This window comes from Macadamia integrifolia, chromosome 12 (genome assembly GCF_013358625.1).
Source record: "Macadamia integrifolia cultivar HAES 741 chromosome 12, SCU_Mint_v3, whole genome shotgun sequence".
NCBI classification, from domain to species: domain Eukaryota; kingdom Viridiplantae; phylum Streptophyta; class Magnoliopsida; order Proteales; family Proteaceae; genus Macadamia; species Macadamia integrifolia.
Window position 1 is genome coordinate 24147944 of NC_056568.1, and position 17568 is coordinate 24165511.

The 17568-nt window shown below is 37.3% G+C and overlaps 1 protein-coding gene across 2 annotated transcripts; it reads right to left on the bottom strand.

The window, feature by feature from the left end:
- Window positions 1-4854: 4854 nt before the first annotated feature.
- LOC122058215 lies at window positions 4855-16699 on the bottom strand. Of its 2 annotated transcripts, XM_042620781.1 has the most exons (5): window positions 16353-16699; window positions 12362-12442; window positions 12230-12269; window positions 5844-8102; window positions 4855-5735 (listed from the first exon to the last, which is right to left on the bottom strand). In XM_042620781.1, exons 4-5 carry the CDS (start codon window positions 7941-7943, stop codon window positions 5310-5312), a joined length of 2526 nt encoding a protein of 841 aa, XP_042476715.1. In that variant the 5' UTR covers window positions 7944-8102; window positions 12230-12269; window positions 12362-12442; window positions 16353-16699; the 3' UTR covers window positions 4855-5309. The 2 variants fall into 2 exon arrangements, with proteins under 2 accessions (XP_042476715.1, XP_042476716.1); XM_042620782.1 differs by lacking the exons at window positions 12230-12269; window positions 12362-12442.
- Between the last annotated feature and the right edge of the window lie 869 nt (window positions 16700-17568).

Consider the following 17568-nt stretch of genomic DNA (forward strand, 5'->3'; position numbering starts at 1 on the left):
GCATCAATGCAGAAAATCTTTTGCCTCTTTTATATTTGGAAAAAGAATATTGTCCAACAATGTCTCCCTGCACCTCACACATGGGATAATAAAATGACCAACCAACCCCTATCCTGGATCGTAGAGGTGTCAATCAGTTCAGTTTCAGTGTAGACCGTGCGATTTAGTTCAATTCAAGATTTTTCAGGTAAAATCGAATCATTTAATAAACTGTTTCATATATTAAAATAAAAAACTAAAACCGTTTATAAACTGTTTCAGTTAAATGGTTTTAAAAGGCTTCTATTTAAACGATTTTAAACTGTTTTCTTATGTTTTCTAATTTTTTTATCCAAACAACCATTTTACCTTTAAAATGTTTAGTGAAATGGATGTAAATTGTAACATTGAATTGTTTATTGTTAGATGCTTTTTTTTAATAATTGATTAATGTAAAAAAAAAAAAAATTTGTAAGAAAATTTTTATATTGAAATGTATATAAACTTAACATTAAGTGACTTAAATTTACTACATATATGTTAATCGGTTTAACGACTTATTTAAATGGTTTACCAACTGTACAAACTTTTAAAACCAAAATCAAATAATTTAATAAATGCTTTCATAGTTTTGATATAAATGATTTGATTCGATTTTGATAAACGGTTTTGATTTCAAATTCACATTCTTACCTAAATGTCTATGTGTGCTCTCCCACTGACCCCTACACTGGCACAATGGCCATGCAAACCCCTTCCTTTTTTATTACATTTATGTAAAGTTGCCACTCTTTTTCCATTTGTTCTCTCATTTTTTTATTGTTTGTCCCAAATCGTCTTTTAAGTGTCAAATCTTATGGAATTAGACAAGGACCTGCCAATTTCGCCTAAGAACCCACCTTTCATCCATCTCTTCTTCTTCTCTATTTAATTCATTCATTCATTCCAAGAGGAAGAGACAGTTAATTCATTATTTGATCCTAATTCAAGAATTAGAATTGGATTTGTTGAATTGGCCAATTTAGGTCGGAATAAGCCGAACCCAAATTCGATTCGGCCAATACAAGCTGAATGTCTAGGGTTCAGATCCATTTCGATCGAAACCTAACAGATTCAGAGTGATCCGGAATCAAAAGTTGTGATCCCAGATCGGCCAGATATGGCTGATACGTATCAGTATCAGTGACATTGGAGATCAATATCAGCTCCGATACCGTGATGACCAAAAAAATTTCATGAGGACACAAGGGGCATATGCATTAGGAATGAGAAAGCCCATGGGCCGTAACATGCTGTTGTTTCATGCTCTTCGAACCCATTGATCAAGCCTGTTAGATCCATTGTTGGTTTCGGCCCACTTTATTGTTGGATTCAATGTTTTGTTTAGGCCCACTTCTACTATGTTGGTCCATGCCCGTCGTCTCTGCTCTAGCCTACTTCGTAGGCCCAATCTGTTGGGTCCTAGAAAATGCAACAAAATGATTACTAGGGGTGGCCCCATATTCCCATTTTTAACCATACCGAATTATCGATTGTTGAGGTGGCCAATCAAATCAGTTTTATGAATAGAAGATCTTCTAGATTGACGTAGAGACTGTTCATATAGCTGGCATAGCACTGGACCTTTTACCCTTATAAGGTTCCATTTGGTTGTCAGGAAAATTAAAGGTACTGGCCCGATCATTTAGAGTCCGAACTGACAATTAATGAACATGTTGAGCTGCAGCCTCGTACATTTATTAATAGGTCGTCGCAGTGAAAGGGTGCTATCTGACAAGAGATCAACTGATTAATAGCCCGACATATTTAAAGCCCCTTTTTAACCCTTCTTAGAGCTCATTTAGGGCCTGATTATAGCTTGTTTAGAGATAAATACACTATTATCAGTTGAAAGTCCGACTAAGGTCCATTTAACCTGATTAGCCCGATTAAAGACTGTTACTCAACCGGCCATTTATAAATGGGACCATGCCTAACATATAAGGACTGATTATTTAAACGGGCTAGTAACAATTTTTAGGTCTTAAAGTGGGGATACCTTTCACCCAAAAAAAAAAAAAAAAAAAAAGGGAATACCCAAATAGGCCTGACCAAAATCGTTCCAACTTGGCGGATCGATTGACACCCCAATTGATTAGTTTACCACATGTCGAAGAAGATTAAACGATTATCTGAGAATTATCCATAAGTTTGCTAGAAATAAATTATGGACACTCAAATCAGATTTCAATTTCACTGACTTGTGCTCTCTTTGGTATGATTTCGAGAATTATTTAAGGAGTGGTTTTAATTTCTAAATATGTGTTGCTAGCATACCGCATACCGCCAAGAGGCACTAGGCCCCAACAAAAAAAAATAAAAATAAAAACATGAAAGAGAATGAAAATTAGCTCAACCCAAAAAGAGCGATAATGAGCTCAAACTATGTTTATCAGATTTTCCAATTAGATGAGTGAAGAAAGTAAGGGGCAAATCTAATACGATGACTCATTTTTTTTACATAAAATAGTGATTTGGTGGTAGCTTCGGCTTGTGGAGCCGGCATCCAGGGGAGGAGGTCATGGGATCGAACCCTGTCGTACGCATTGTGTGAGTGTGTGTGTGCGTGTGTGTTTTCTTATTTATTCTATATCCATCCGTGGGTTGCCCAGATGGTTAGGGTGAACTGGGGATTTTGTGGATTAAGCGCATGGTCTTAGGTTCGATTCTCCATCTGTGCATTTACGATTTAAGTGGAGATCATGGCGGTGGATTACTGTGCTAGTCTCCCCGAGAATTAGTCGAGGTGTGCGTAAGCTGGCCCAGACACTTTGGTTAAAAAAAAAAAAAAAAAAGAGTGTCTTCCCAATGGAGCTCCTCATTTTTTTTTTACTTCAATTACTTCAAATCAAACGCTTCTTCTAAATTTTCAATATGTTGAATTTTTTTCTCTGAGTACTTCGACTCTAGATCATCCTTTTAAGAGCGACAATTAACGAGGTTGTGTCCCTTCCTAAAACGAAGAAATTTCCTTCAATGGACTCCAAGTTTTCTTCAAACAAAATAGGATTATCATCGACATATGCAGCCCCAAACCCCCCCCCCCAAAAAAAAAAAAAAAACGCACGCACAAACACTACCTGTGATCTTCCTCCTACCTCGTTTCTTCATTGTCACACAACCCTGAAACCCATCCCTAAGCTCTTTGATTGGAAATCCATCCCAGAGGACAATGTCTGAAGCTCAATCCAAGAAGACAACACAGAGAACAATGTCTCAGAAGCTCAAGAGATTCTGATTTCGGAGACTATCGATAACAAAGGTACCGAACAACAGAGATCTTCAACAGAGTCAGATCTCTGCCGGTTGCTGAGCTCGAGAGATTTGAGACGGCCGAACTGAACCACGACTGTTGCAACAGTACTACTCATGGGTCTTTGACAGTGATTCGAGTGCGATCTTAAACGAAGACAACAGCCCAAATGCGGCAATTTCTTCATCTGGGGTGTTTATATTAAGATTTTTATGTGGGTTTAACTGATACCGATTGATCCATTGGGCCAAGCAATTATATATCCACTCTGATTAGGAAACTCTTAGCTCTTTCCATTGTGAGAGTGGAATAGGGTTTTAAGGATTCTATTATAAATAGAATACTGACGGTCCTTGTAGCCATTACTTTACTTAATGTCTTATTGGTTTTGGGAGCACGGCTTTCTCATAAGAGCAAGTGCACAGAAAGAAAGGAAACCCTAGAGTAAGAGGCTGCAGAAGATCTCAGTAGAAGGACTCCACTTGATTAGTTCGTCATTGTCATCTTCATGGGAGTAATGTTTAACCACATGGGACAGAGGTTCATGGGACACAGGTATTTCTTTATTCCCATTTATGGTTCATGTCATGGTTGTCCCATTGATTATTATGGATAAGTAAATCTATATGATTATGTATTTTAAGATGGGATACTTTATTGTTCTTGGTTTAGGGTCTACACCCATGATTAATCTTTTATGATTTGTTGATGGTTCTTGTATTCTAAACAGGAATTCATATGTTTAATATGTAAAAGAATCCCCGACAGTTTCAGCAACAGCACTGATGAATCTGACTTTTGTGTTCTCTGATATTCAAATGCTCTTCAAGATCTTCTTCATCACCCGCTTCCCTTAATTTCTTTCAGTTCTCGGATTCGAGATTGATTTCGTGAGTCGTGACTGCCCAGAAAGCGTTCCAACCCCAGTTCGTGAAGATGGAAGAACACAATTTCTTCAGTGTTGAGGAACACTGCAATTTCATCTCTGATGAGTATAATCTCTCTACATATACACAGTTTGACACTTGCTAAAACTAATATTTAATTTCAAATAAAAACGTCTGCAGTCTATCATGGACATTTGCTGTAGTCTTCAACTTACAGGAAGCCAACCACGTTTTGAGCATTTAATCGGAGTTGAACTGCAGAAAATCCCTGCTTCCGTGCTTCCTTTAGACCCTTTTCTCATTGAAATGGCTTCAAGTTGGATAACTGAAGAAGGGCATCAGCGATTTGCTCCTGCTGTCACGACTTCCATTGTTGAGCTTAATAATCCATCCCATGGCTGCATCACAACTTATTACAGCTTGAACATCATCTGAACAGTTACAATTGTGTCTTAATTCTATGACAAACATGAGATCAGGTAGCAGCCTCACCCGAAAAGGTGAGAAAATATGTGATTTTTAGCAGTTCTTTGTGAACCACCATCGCCATTGAGCTCAGTATTCTAAATTTCTAGTTTTCCAGTTAATGTTGGGTACTACACAACCAGATAGGATTCATTCAGGTTGAACCCAGCTTGCATATGAGACAGAGTTGCCTAATCTCTGAAACAAACCAGTTGCTGAACTGCAAACTAGTTTAAACAAATTATGAAGACAAAATTGACAAATTTAGGTTGAAAGACATGGTAGATTGTAAACCTTGTAAATCAATCCAATTAATAAACTAGTTGACTATACACAAATCCAGTTCCCAGAAAGAAACAACAAAATTTTCTGCACTGAAACAAGTTTTGTACCTCAGAGGATCAACAAAATGTCTCTGATACCTGAGAAAAAAAATAATCTTTACTTAGAAAGATACAAAGCTTTATTGTATTTAGCACAAATCTCTTTCAACCACTTTGACTTCCCATAATATGAAGCCTGATCAGCTAGCCCAAAAATATCTCTGCACTGAAGCCAATGTCTAGAAGTTACTAACAATATCAACTGCTACAACATTACTCTTGGTCAACTAGCCAAAAAACTTTCTTCTGCATTACTGCCACAGTATTGATCTTATATATAGAAACAAATATACATGATCAATTTCAACCATCTGCCAGCAACTGAAGTGCATTGTCGACTAGTGAGTGAATTGATTTGTTGTGCCGGCTAAGTCCAATGATTCCAGAGAAAATGTTAAAGCATTCGATCTCTGATGTGGTCTCTCTAAGAATCTCAAGTACCTCCTCCATTCCAAGATCCCTGAAAGTTTGAACCGTGGCTTTGTTGTTTTCCATCATCAAAATTGCTAGCTCAATCGCAAACCTCCTCATTCTAGGAACCTTGGTTGATGGGTATTGGTAAATTTTCAAAATTTCTATGAGTTTCCCTGCCAATATGGCCTTGCCAATTCGAGTTTGATTAAACATGATACTTGCTTCTTGAGGAGTCATGAAATTGAACACCTGTGTTGCAAGACCGAGCATTACTTCTTGTGGTTTGTTCTTTTCTGTCATTATCGCCTTCAGCACCTGTTAATTAGGTTGAAATAGAACCCCAAGCACTTATTAGAATGATTCTTACTGGACTCTAAAATGCAAGATGAAATGGGTTTACAGATGATAAAATAAGGAACTTACTGTGGGTGCAGCAGCAGAGACTCCCTTTAATTGTTCAGTGCAATCTTTGCCAGCAAATTTGCACAAATGCCTTAAAATTCTGGCTGAATTGACGCAGAGCGAATGATCTTCGAGTGCCCTCATGAGCTCTGTTAATACCTTCAGATTTAATATCCTAGAGCAGTTCCTTTCACTCTCCAGTGCGAGCATTGCAATTGCCTCCCCTGCTGCAAACCTTACATGATTCTGAGCTTCGGAATTTGGCTCTTGGAAGAAGATCCGGAACAATTGTTTAATGATTCCACCTGTGCTTCCAATACTCTCTCTTGCCTCAATGTCGAAAGCCAAACTAGTTAAAATCTCAATTCCTAGTTGTTGAAACTGTGGGTAATTCTCACCATACCTGAGAATTTCTCTGATGTTGCTTACTGTGAAAACAATCTCCACAATCTCCTGCCTCAGATGCTTGCCAACACTACCAGATGTTCTTGCGAGCAACTTCAGCACTTTCAGGGATCGTTTCACTGCCAATATCCTGTTATCTGTTTCATGGCTGTTCCTGAGCAGCGCCTCTCCGGTATGTGTGAAGTCGACAATTTTGAGCAGGAGGCCTCTTGTGTTACCGATCTTCTCACAATTATCGTGGTCGCGTGCAAGTTTCTTGAGAATAGCGAGACCCAATTGGCTAAAGGTGGAAAACTCATAATCTTCTCTATCTAAAACTATCTGTTTTTCCCCGAGTTGATCAAATAACTCATCAGAGCTACGTTGAGTGTAGAGCAAAGATGATATAGATTCCATAGCACCAGAAATCCCTGCAACTCGAAGGGAATTCTGCTTTTTCCCAGCTAATATGGACAAAATCTCTGCAGCTGCTCGCCTAATCTCTGCTTCTGGTGCGTTCTTCCAGTTCAACATCTCTACCAATCTTTCAATAACCAATGTAGATGTGCCAATCTTCTGCAGTGTATCATTAGAGAATTCGGTATTGGTTGAGAATTTCTGAAGAATTCCTGCCCCAATTAGCTGCTCATCTCTGGATTCAGAGGCCAAAAGCTCCGTAGCAAAAGAAACCAAATCCAGCTTTAAGCCATCGAAGATGCTCTTATCAACACATTTCGCATAGGCATCATAGAAGAACCTTCTGATGGAAATCATTCCAATATGGCACTCCTGTTCCACCTCCTCCAGCAGTTTGCGATGCGTAATCGTCCATTCCCAGTACAGTTTCCCTACCAGAGACAAGAAAGCTTCGGCCGTGGCCAACCCATAAAAGATATTCAGGGCAGATCTCAGGTTCATAGTTTCTGGGACTCGTTCTATTGCATCACCATTGGTCAACTGTACGAGCCTCGTTACTGAAAGTGTTATACAAGCTATGGCTGATAACAACTGTAACCAATAGAATAACTTACTGATGTTCTTAGATAGAAAAAACCAGCCTACATATGGAAGCAGGGGAACCTCTGATGATCTCCATGTACGTTTTGACCGATTGATCTTGTCTTCGTGTTGTCGATCATAAGTACGAGTTAACTGATTGCTGGGTTTTGCATCTCTGGTCTTCTCTTTGGGTTCTCCACTTTGGATTTCAGAAATTGGTCCCGTAATTCTTCTTATGGCTCTATAAATCCAATTGGAGCTCGATTTCAGAGCTTGGAAACTATGAAAGCCGGCATCTGCAATCGTCCATGTAGACTGGTGCTGCCATTCAAGTTCATGACTTCGGCTGAAGATTCTGGCACCTTCAATTAAAAGTATGACTGTGACGAACCAGAAGTCAGTTCTGGTTTGAAAAATGGCGTAACCACCAAGAAGAATAACGGTTGCCCAGATGAATCCCAGGGCTCCTAACCCAGTGGCTGTTTTCTCCAGAAGTGCAATTCGAAGAGCAAATAGAGTCAACTTCTTCTCTGGTGCATTTACAGATGGAGAACTAGTATCTCCTGCGCTTGGTGTAATTGCATCTTCCCTTGGTTCAAATATGGTGTCATTTCCACCAGAACCCCAAGTATTGTTCAACTTGATTCCTTGAGAACCAAAATTAGTGTTTAACTTGTTTCCACCAATCTGCACCCTTACGTTTCGATCTCCTGTGGATTGTGAACTACTAGGATCCATACTGCCAGGCTAGGATTTTCAGGGTCAATTCAAACCACCAAATGAAAGCCTTTTGGGTCCAAATGAATCAATGAGAAGTTGAGATTGTTAACTAAGAAGTTGCAGGAGATTTTCTTGGGATGTGCTCTGAATTGTGAGTGAAATTGCTAAACCTTAATGCTGTGCAGAAGAGATACATGATTAGTGATGATTAAATACAAAAGGAAAACTCTATCTCTCTCTCTCTCTCTCTCTTATCTTCCAAGTTTCTGGTGTGGTGCATATTGTTCAACAGGTTAATCAAAGTCAACTGATTCCTCCTTTGTTTCCCTTCATGCCTGTTTGTTTCTTCTGTCTATTGTGTTTGCTTTCACGCATAATGTTACTTGTCTTTGAATTCCTGTGTCTATATATATATATATATATATATATATAAATATATATATATATATATTTTTTTTTTCTGGAACAAAACCTATTTTAACCTTAAGGGGAAAGGGAAAAAAATATTAAAACGAGGGGGAGGGAAAGATAGGACCTAGTCTTCCTCTATATAATGAAGAAAGAATCTTTTAATTCAGTCATGGATTCTTGGAATAGTGGTAAGGGTATTTCGGACTCCTAACAATTAAAGTATAGAGGATCACCCCACCACCTCCGTGATGAAGAAAATAAGATGGAAATGACTATAGTGACGAATGTCTTCTTTTTCTTTCTTTTTATTTTTTACTAAAAGAGTACTATGATTTATTATTAAGAAACACTTGCATGAAAATATTTCCATTGGTAGCATGGTTTTAAGTATCTCCGATACCGATACGATACCCTCCGATACGTATCTTAAATTTAATCGGCCGATATGATACACACCGATACGATACATTGAATTTTTTAAATCATTTCATATCGATATATATCCTACAATACATACCGATATGCATCAATACACCACTAATACACATCGATACGATACGACATGCCTCGATACGACTCTATGAAAAATATAAAATTGAGGTAAAATGTACGTTTCGGTATGTATTGGTACGTATCGGTGAGTATCAGTATGTATCGATTGGTACATATCGATATATATCAGCACGTATCGGTGAGTATCGATATATATATCGGTACGTATCAGTGAGAATCGATACGTATCGGTGCTACGGTCATATAATGGCCAATATGGGTAATTTTTCAGAAAAAAAACGATTTTTGGAAGGGTTTTTGTTCCAAAGTTGCTGTCAGCCATATTTCTCTCTAACTAAAGTGGAAATCAAGGTTGAGAACAAGGATTTTACATTTATGGGACAACTACAGACCTTGAATTCTTAGTACGATACCCTCAATTTAGTGTTTATGCATAATACATGTTATTAATAACTTTTTTTAACAAATTCTTTATGGAAAAGTGTTTAAAAAAATGTTTCCTATCAATTTATGTGTGTATCTTTAGCGTATCTTAGTGTATTTTCGATACGATACGATACCATACCCTTCGATACGTATCTTAATTTTGGTTGATCGATACAGCGATCGATACCGATACTTTAATCCTTGATTGGTAGAAAGTTACGACAAAGGAAGAAAGATAAGAAAGAAAAGCCACCATATATGAGAAAGAAGCAAAGACAAAACTTTCGAAGCAAAAGTTACAAGCCTTAGAAGTTAACCTATGAGAAACAAAGCAAAAAAACTAGCAAAAATATATCATCAACCAGAACAGGAGTGGTACAGTCAATCACAGCTGATGAGAAATTCAGATTAAAAAAAAAAATTCAAATTGATTGGTATATTGAAATTTAAAACCATGATTGGGTGAGAAGAATTGAAAAAATATTTTCAAACAAACAGGAGTTTCTTCTGTTTTGAGAGACAGAAACAAAATTCCCATTGGCAATGTAATCCAAGTATTTTGGTTTGGAAGTACCATTGACTTTGTGAGAAAGAGAAGATTCCTGAGAACCATCTGTTACTGAAAAAACATAAATAATTAAAGAAGGGAAGCATATGCTCACGTTGTTACATTTTCATATGTTATCTAATCAAAGGTCAGTCTTGCGTTCCAACCTGGGCCACTAAGTCCAGCCCAATCATGATTCTGGTCAATCCATGCTTGATTTTTAGGGTTCAGGTCGATTTCGATCTGTTTTCAATAGGTCCAAACTAAATGAATCAGAATCAGAATCAGAATTAGGTAGACCCAATCCAGATCTCGATTCCGAATTTAATAACCTTAGTCGTCATAGGAAGGTTGTGGACCGCTAGATTGGAACATAATACTAAAGATGAAGTTATGTTGATGATTGCAACATAATACTAAAGATGAAGATGTAAGGTAGCTAGGTTGGGTGCATTGTGGTTAGTGAGTGGCTCAGCACTCCTTGATGTGCAATTGGGTTTAATCAAGTAACTTAATAATCAAATAAATGTTGGTACATGTCTATATCATCAACAAATCATGTTTAGTAGAAAGATGGATATTTCTTGCTTATTATCAGGCAATCACTTATTCACAAACCTTGCGGAGGGTCGATTGAAAAGTCAAATTTAGTAACTTTGGCTTCATGTTTTTATATACAAGGATAAAAATACAATACACAATATATACCTAAACGTCTTTTTATTAGGATGAAACAAATAACGTGCAAAGTAAATTTCATAAGAAAATTTTACATTCGTATAGAAATTTACGAAGAAACAAATAGGGTCTTAAGGACCAAAAATAGGTGGGTATTATTGGTATCAGTGTGAAATTGGGGTGTCAATCGGGCGGTTTGATCTTGTTTCGTTTAGGCTGAATCATGGCTTCAAAATATGGCATCGGATCGGCCAGGATGATACTGTATCAGTGCAATGGTTGCTAGTAAGGATAATTTGTCTAAAAAATTATTTAAAAAAAATAAAAATTAGGACGACATTAGAAACTTCATTTGGGAGTCAATTTGGTTCAAAATATTTTATCAATTTCAAACAATTTAATTTTATCATTTGCGGAAGAACAAAATATGTGGCTAAATTCTAAATGGAAAAGATCCCTAAAACGTCACTGTGCAGATTTCATCCCATTGTCTCTCTCTCTCTCTCCACATTAAATGGCCTTTCAATACAAAAAGTTTCAGGAACGCCTTCATTACCATTACGAAAAAAGTATGCTAAATGACATGACCACCCCACCTCTTACAAAAACGTAATATTCCACCCACATTGATGTTTCTACTAAAGCTTTGTATTGTAACGATTCTATTTTTTAAACATGATTTTAGGTTTGACACACTTTTTTGCATTTCTATTTTTTTGAAGTGATTCTGCAACTTAAATGGTGTATAATAACTCCCAAAAAATTGATTTTGTAACGTGGAAAAAACAAAAACCTGATGGTTCGCACTTAATAAAATATTTACATAAAACGTCATCCTCACCATGGTGTCAAAGTTGTGATTTTAAGATAGGCAATGATTTTTTAATAAATTCTAAGTTACAAAAACCATTATTACACAATCACTAAATTGATCCTCCATACGAGATGCAATAGTGCAAAAAATAGATCAAGCAGAACTATAATTAAAGCAAAGTGCAAGCCAAAAAAAATTAAAAGAACAAACCAAAGAGAGTCCCCAAAGGTCACCACTCCAAGAAAGGAAGGATTTGGCTTACGTCAACAATTTTAAGACTGGTGTTTCTGTACAGAGTTTATTGGGAAATCCTATATGATTCTCCCATTAGACAACGAATGTTTATTGAATGGAAGGACATAACAGAGGGGTGCCACTCAATACTTAGAAGCATGATGCCTCTATGTTGCAAGCCAAGCTCCAGTTGGAAATAAGTCTTGAGTTGAAAGAAACAAAACATGATGATATCGTAATTTACAAGTTAATCCACTATAGAATAATCAAACCAGAGAGAGGAGACACATGCCCAAAGGTCACGGCCCCTTTTTTCATGGCAATGAAGATAACTAAGTAATACTGAGATAAAAAAGGACGAAGAGGAATAATCAACTCAACAATAAGCATTTTCATCTGGCTCGATTCTGGATTCACGAATTTGCTAATAATATACAAATCATACTAAAAAAAAAAAAAAACTCTACAATTCTGGATTCGCATTCTGCAGTGTGAAACGGAGCTTGGATTTGAGGAGGATTTGAACTTTCAGAGTTCAGATCGAAGCGATTTCTCGTTTCAACAACGTAAGCAAAAAAAATAAAAAATAAATAAAAAAAAATAAAAAAAATCAGTTAAGAGAGGGAGAGATAGAACGGGAGAGAGGGAGTGAAAGAGAGACAGAGAAAGAGATCGACCTACCTCGCTGTGACCAGATCGGCGTCGTCTTCGTAGACGGTGGCTGCAATAACAGTCTACTGTTGGAACAACGAAATGAATTGAAAACCAAAGAAGAAAATCAGTAGGGGTAGGGAGAGAGAGAGAGTGAGACACCTTCAGATAAACTCATCGACGGCAGATCGACAGGAGCAATTTCACCGAGTTGCATATGCTTCTCTCCCATGGCCGTTGCAACTGAAAGAGGGTATTGTTATGTTTTTAGGCTAAAGTACATATTTACCCTTCTTAAGTCACTTATATGATTCCTTGCAATTTGTTTAGAATCGATTCTAAAAATGAAAAGCAAGTTTTTTATAGGGACAATTACATGATTACCCATTTCTAGGTTTCTCTTTACAAAATTACCCATCAAAAGTTTCAGGCAACAAAAATATCCAAAATTATGTTTCCCTTTACAAAATTACCCACTTAAAGTTTAAATTAATGAAAATACCCAAAATTGAGTTTGGATTTACAAAACTACCCACTCAAAGTTTTAGCAATAAAAAAATACATGATTATATATGAAAAATGAAGAATCACTTTTTTGGAGTTTTGTAAACCCAAACCTGATTTTAAGTATTTTTGTTAACTGAAACTTTGTGTAAGTAGTTTTGTAAACCCAAACTTAATTTTAGGTATTTTTGTTAATCAAAATTTTTTGTGGGTGATTTTGTAAAGAAAAACTCAAAAGTAGGTAATCATGTAATTTTCTCTCTTTTATACTCCAAAAAATGACTCTAAAACCTTAAAAATGTCCGATTCATAAAAAAAAAAAAAAAAACAAAAAAAACAAAAAATTGAACCAAACTTATCATATAATTTTTACCCCATTTCTGGTAAAAAAAAAAATAATAATAATAATAAAATCCATTTTTTAGAACGTTACAATATAGAGCCTTAGACTCCCATTGACCCATGCTTGTATAGAGACAATGTTGCCTTTAGGGAAACCTCTCCATTATTATTATTATTAGTATTATTATTATTATTATTATTGGAAGTAGGTTCTCTAAAAGGCAACATGACCCCTACACCAGCACATGGGTCAATGGGAATACCAATCAAAGCATCAACAAGGCAAGATTTTAGCATTTCATGATGGGTAGGAGGGGGGGGGGGGTTGTCATTTCATCCCCACTGTGTCCGAACGTAGGGGTCGTGCTGCCTCTTCTTCGTCCCTTATTATTTTCATTATTTGGACTGAACTAGAGAATTCATAAAATGCCGCGGTTCACCCTGTTAAATTGATACAGTAAAACCAGACTAGACTAACAAAGCCATACACTCTGGGGAAGAAGAGTAAACGAAATGGCAATTAGTTTGCGTTGGGAGAGAGCCAAATAGGTGGGGGGCCGAAGTTTTAGTAAGGGATGTTGTCCTCTGCTGCTGCTGCTGCTTCTTCATCTGCTTGTGCAAGCTTGCAATGGAATTGCCTCAATACTTTCATCTTCCGAATTGAATACACCCATTTCAAAATCATTCAGATCCAAATCCCAACCTCGTTTAGTATAGTACCTATCACAAAACCCAGGATGGGTGAAATAGATACAATTCCCTTTACAGCCAGGGAAATCCTGGGATGAAAAGGACAAAGAGGAATTTAATCCCAAAAACAACACTCTGTCACCTAAATTCTTTATCTGTACCCATATTGAAGACTCCTTGTCATCACTCCACTACACAGCTTAAAGACCTTGAACCCAACTGTTTTAATCACATGTATTCTACAATTGTTGGCAGCATTTTTGAGTGTTACTTTCCTTGCAACCATTAGCTTCTAAACTCCTTGGGAAGACCACGGAGTTGATAAATCTTACTATTCTCAGGTAAGCTCAATAAACCGCGACTACAAGTATCACTGTTATCCTCATCTTCCTCACAAGGTAGCAACAAGAAGTGGATATACTGATGCTGCTGAGATGGGTGGTGGTGGTGCTGATGGCGGAAGGGAGTTTTTGCAAGGGCAGAGTTCCATGAGACACATACTGAGCAAAATCGAACATAATCAGCATACAGACTGAACCTTTCACCGATCCTAACAACTAAATCCCATGGAAGCTATGACCAATTTTGGGGTTGGAATTGAGCTGCCGCAGCCATATCTCCACAGTCCACAGAAAAACAATTGCAGAAAAAGAGGAGTGGAATGAAGCCCTCTGGCTGAAGAAAGGAAGAAAGTGGCAAAAAAACATGACTTGACAATATGTTATATAGATAGAAAATTCAATTCCAATTAGCTATTATTAAAAAAAAAAAAAAAAAAAAAAAAAAAAATCATACCATATGTTTTACAATTGAATTCTAACTGTGATACCAGTTTCATATTTGCAGTTTTCCGGACTGTAATGACCATCAATCCCAAGGGTCAAGCTTGAATACTTACCTTTCAAAGCACCGAAACCAAAACCTAAATGATTATTACTTAGTTCTCAGTTCCCAAACCAAAACCGATTCCGTTAACTGGATGCTAATCAATATCTTAAATCAGAATTCTGAAATTAAAAGGAATAATAAAAAAAAAAATCCCTAAATTGAACCTGGCCGCAACTTACTAGCCATATTTAAACTTCAAGTTTGATCTCACAAAATCTACAACAATTCAGCCTCAAGATAAACAATCAGAGTCGCTTTCAGACATGAGATCAACACTCCAAAACCCAAAGCGATTCCATTTGAATCAATTAAGTTTCCAGAGATTCTTTTCACTCCCAAAACTACAATAAAACAAAGCACCTTAAAAGAAACTCAATTGCACTTTTAATAGCAGAATCACAAGAATGTTTATCTACTCCCACAGAGAACATAGAAAATGAAGAACCTGTTCACCACAAACAGTCAAATGGGTTTGCCCATCAAATCCAGCAAACACTAGCCATCCAAACCCCAATACCGGAAACACTGAGCTCTTCGGCAGCTGTCAAAGAGAATCTCATCGGAAATAATGAGAGAAGGAATCAAAACTCACAGGTTCAGACTCCCATTTGAGAGAGGGACCAATGGCTCAATCCCATTAGGAGGAAATAGGAGTATCTCACTAAAACCCGGTCAAACATTTCAAGAATGGTAAATATTCAAAACAGAAAATACAGGTTTTAAACATTTAGATTTGAAAAACAGGGGACAAAAAAAAATGCTAATATACACATATATTCACAATTTTGTCTAGGCTCTCAAGTCTCAACTACCTGCATATTACTATCAAACCATCCATTCCAATCTCCAAATCAATTATAGGACACTTCCAAAGAGTTTGTCTAAATTAAACATATCAAGTAAAAATTATCAAGCAACAATCAAATTTCAAGCTAGAAATCAGTTACTGTGAAGTTTGAACCATTAATTACTTAGAACACTTACCAAGTAACAATGAAGAAGCCATGAGAATGTAAATCACATAAGAAAGTCTCCGATATGGCCTACAGATTGCAAATCTGCTGAAATTTTAATACAACTTTTAAAGTACTCCAAAAGGAGCCTACATGGTATGATCATTAGATGAAGTGCAAGCTGCTTCTACCATAGTTACAGCACAATGAAAATATGGAAATTTTGGTCCTCTTAAGGCTGCAATGACTCCATCCATTATCACTGGACCTGTAGTTATGGTTATATTGACTCCACTAACACAAACAAAGTTGTTGAAACCAAACCCACTTCAGCAAAGTGGTATCCTAAAGAGATGAAGCATAAAAACGAAAAAGAAGCCCAAGATTGCAAACATTAGAAAAAGAAAATAAAGGAAACAGTAAATCAATTCAGATACTTGGATTTGTAATGAAATTTAAACTTAACAGCCTTTTTTTCTCCAGGTATGATGATAGTGAAATCCCTTACTGTATTGAAGAACATGTCAATTTGACCAGCTATTAGATCTCAGATACGATAGAGAGGAAGAAGATAGAACAGCAAAGGGAAGCCCTTTCCTCCCTCTCAAGTTAAAACCTCAAATCCTTTGGACATATCAAGCAAATAACCCAACAACAAAACTCCCAATCGTTTCAGAGTGGAACGGATGCAGATACTCTTGTCATTCAAATATTTGAAAGAAAACCAGAACACGAAAGGATTTCAAGATGGAGAGGGAGGTTTTTCGACTGCTGACCTTTTTTACAAGGCGCCGCTTCCTCAATTGCAGAGTCCACGTCGGTGTCGCTCACTCTTTACAGTGACGCACCGCTGACTCACAGACGCCGGAGAGAGTACTGGTTAGTCTGGTTTAGGCTTTTTTTTTTCCGGAAAATTTAGGGTGGTCGGTTGGTCATATGTTCTGGAAGCTTGGGCATTTCAGTCAAAGAAATAACTAAACCTGGGAGAGCATTGTAATTTCAAGACAACGGAAGAGGATAACGGAGGGTTTGTGAAGTTCTACCTTTGGTTGCGAAGGCTAAAATCAGGAGATGGCTATCTTCCTAGAAATCAAAACTACAAAACTAGGGCAACCGAGAGTTTGCCACGCCTACCGTTCACTCGTCCACGTCAGTTGTCACTGTCGCACAAGGTGTTGCTAGTAACTGTCACCAACACGAACATGCCCCTCATTCACGTGCCATTGTCACACCCTTGCATCGGGGTTGTTTGTAGCATCCTAATAGGAAATCTTTGATTTCACACCAGTATGTCACGAGACTCACGACAACGTCTTTCGTGATCCTCATTAATAACCAAACCTACACATGAAACACTTTCTATGCACTTTGGTTAGTATCCATGATGATGCACATGTGCAACATCTTTTTTTTTACTTTTTGATCATTTTTAATAATGATATAATGAAAGAGATAGACATGCTAGCAGGATACCTAGGTATCAGATATGTTGCTTGGACCATTGAATTAGAGGAGCAAAATCTACACCGTTGGGTATTTGTTGTATTACTTAATCTACTTAGTCCTGACGCTCTACCGTCACTCTTCTTCTCTCTCACTATCTCCGTCTCCGTCATTAGTGAGATTGACGGCCTCATGGTCGGGGCTTCACTCTTCTTCCCTTCTTCTCGCACGCGGTTGCAACTGATCTATTGCAGAAAAAAAAAAAAAAGGGTTCGAAAATGGTCGCTGGCCGGAGAAGCGTTACGGTTAGGGATCAGCGACAACAAAGATATGGGTTTCGTTGTCGCGATCAGAGAAGAAAAGAAGAGAACACACGGAAAGGGGAAACCAGAAAAAGCAAGATCAAAACCTCGTGTTCATGTCGACATCGGGTTTCTTGTAGACGATGTTGGCAAATCACCTCCCAATACCTTTGATGGAGGTCATGGCAAACATGATCTTCTGCTTTCCGTCGACATTGATGTCCAGAACATGAAAAATGTGTTGGAA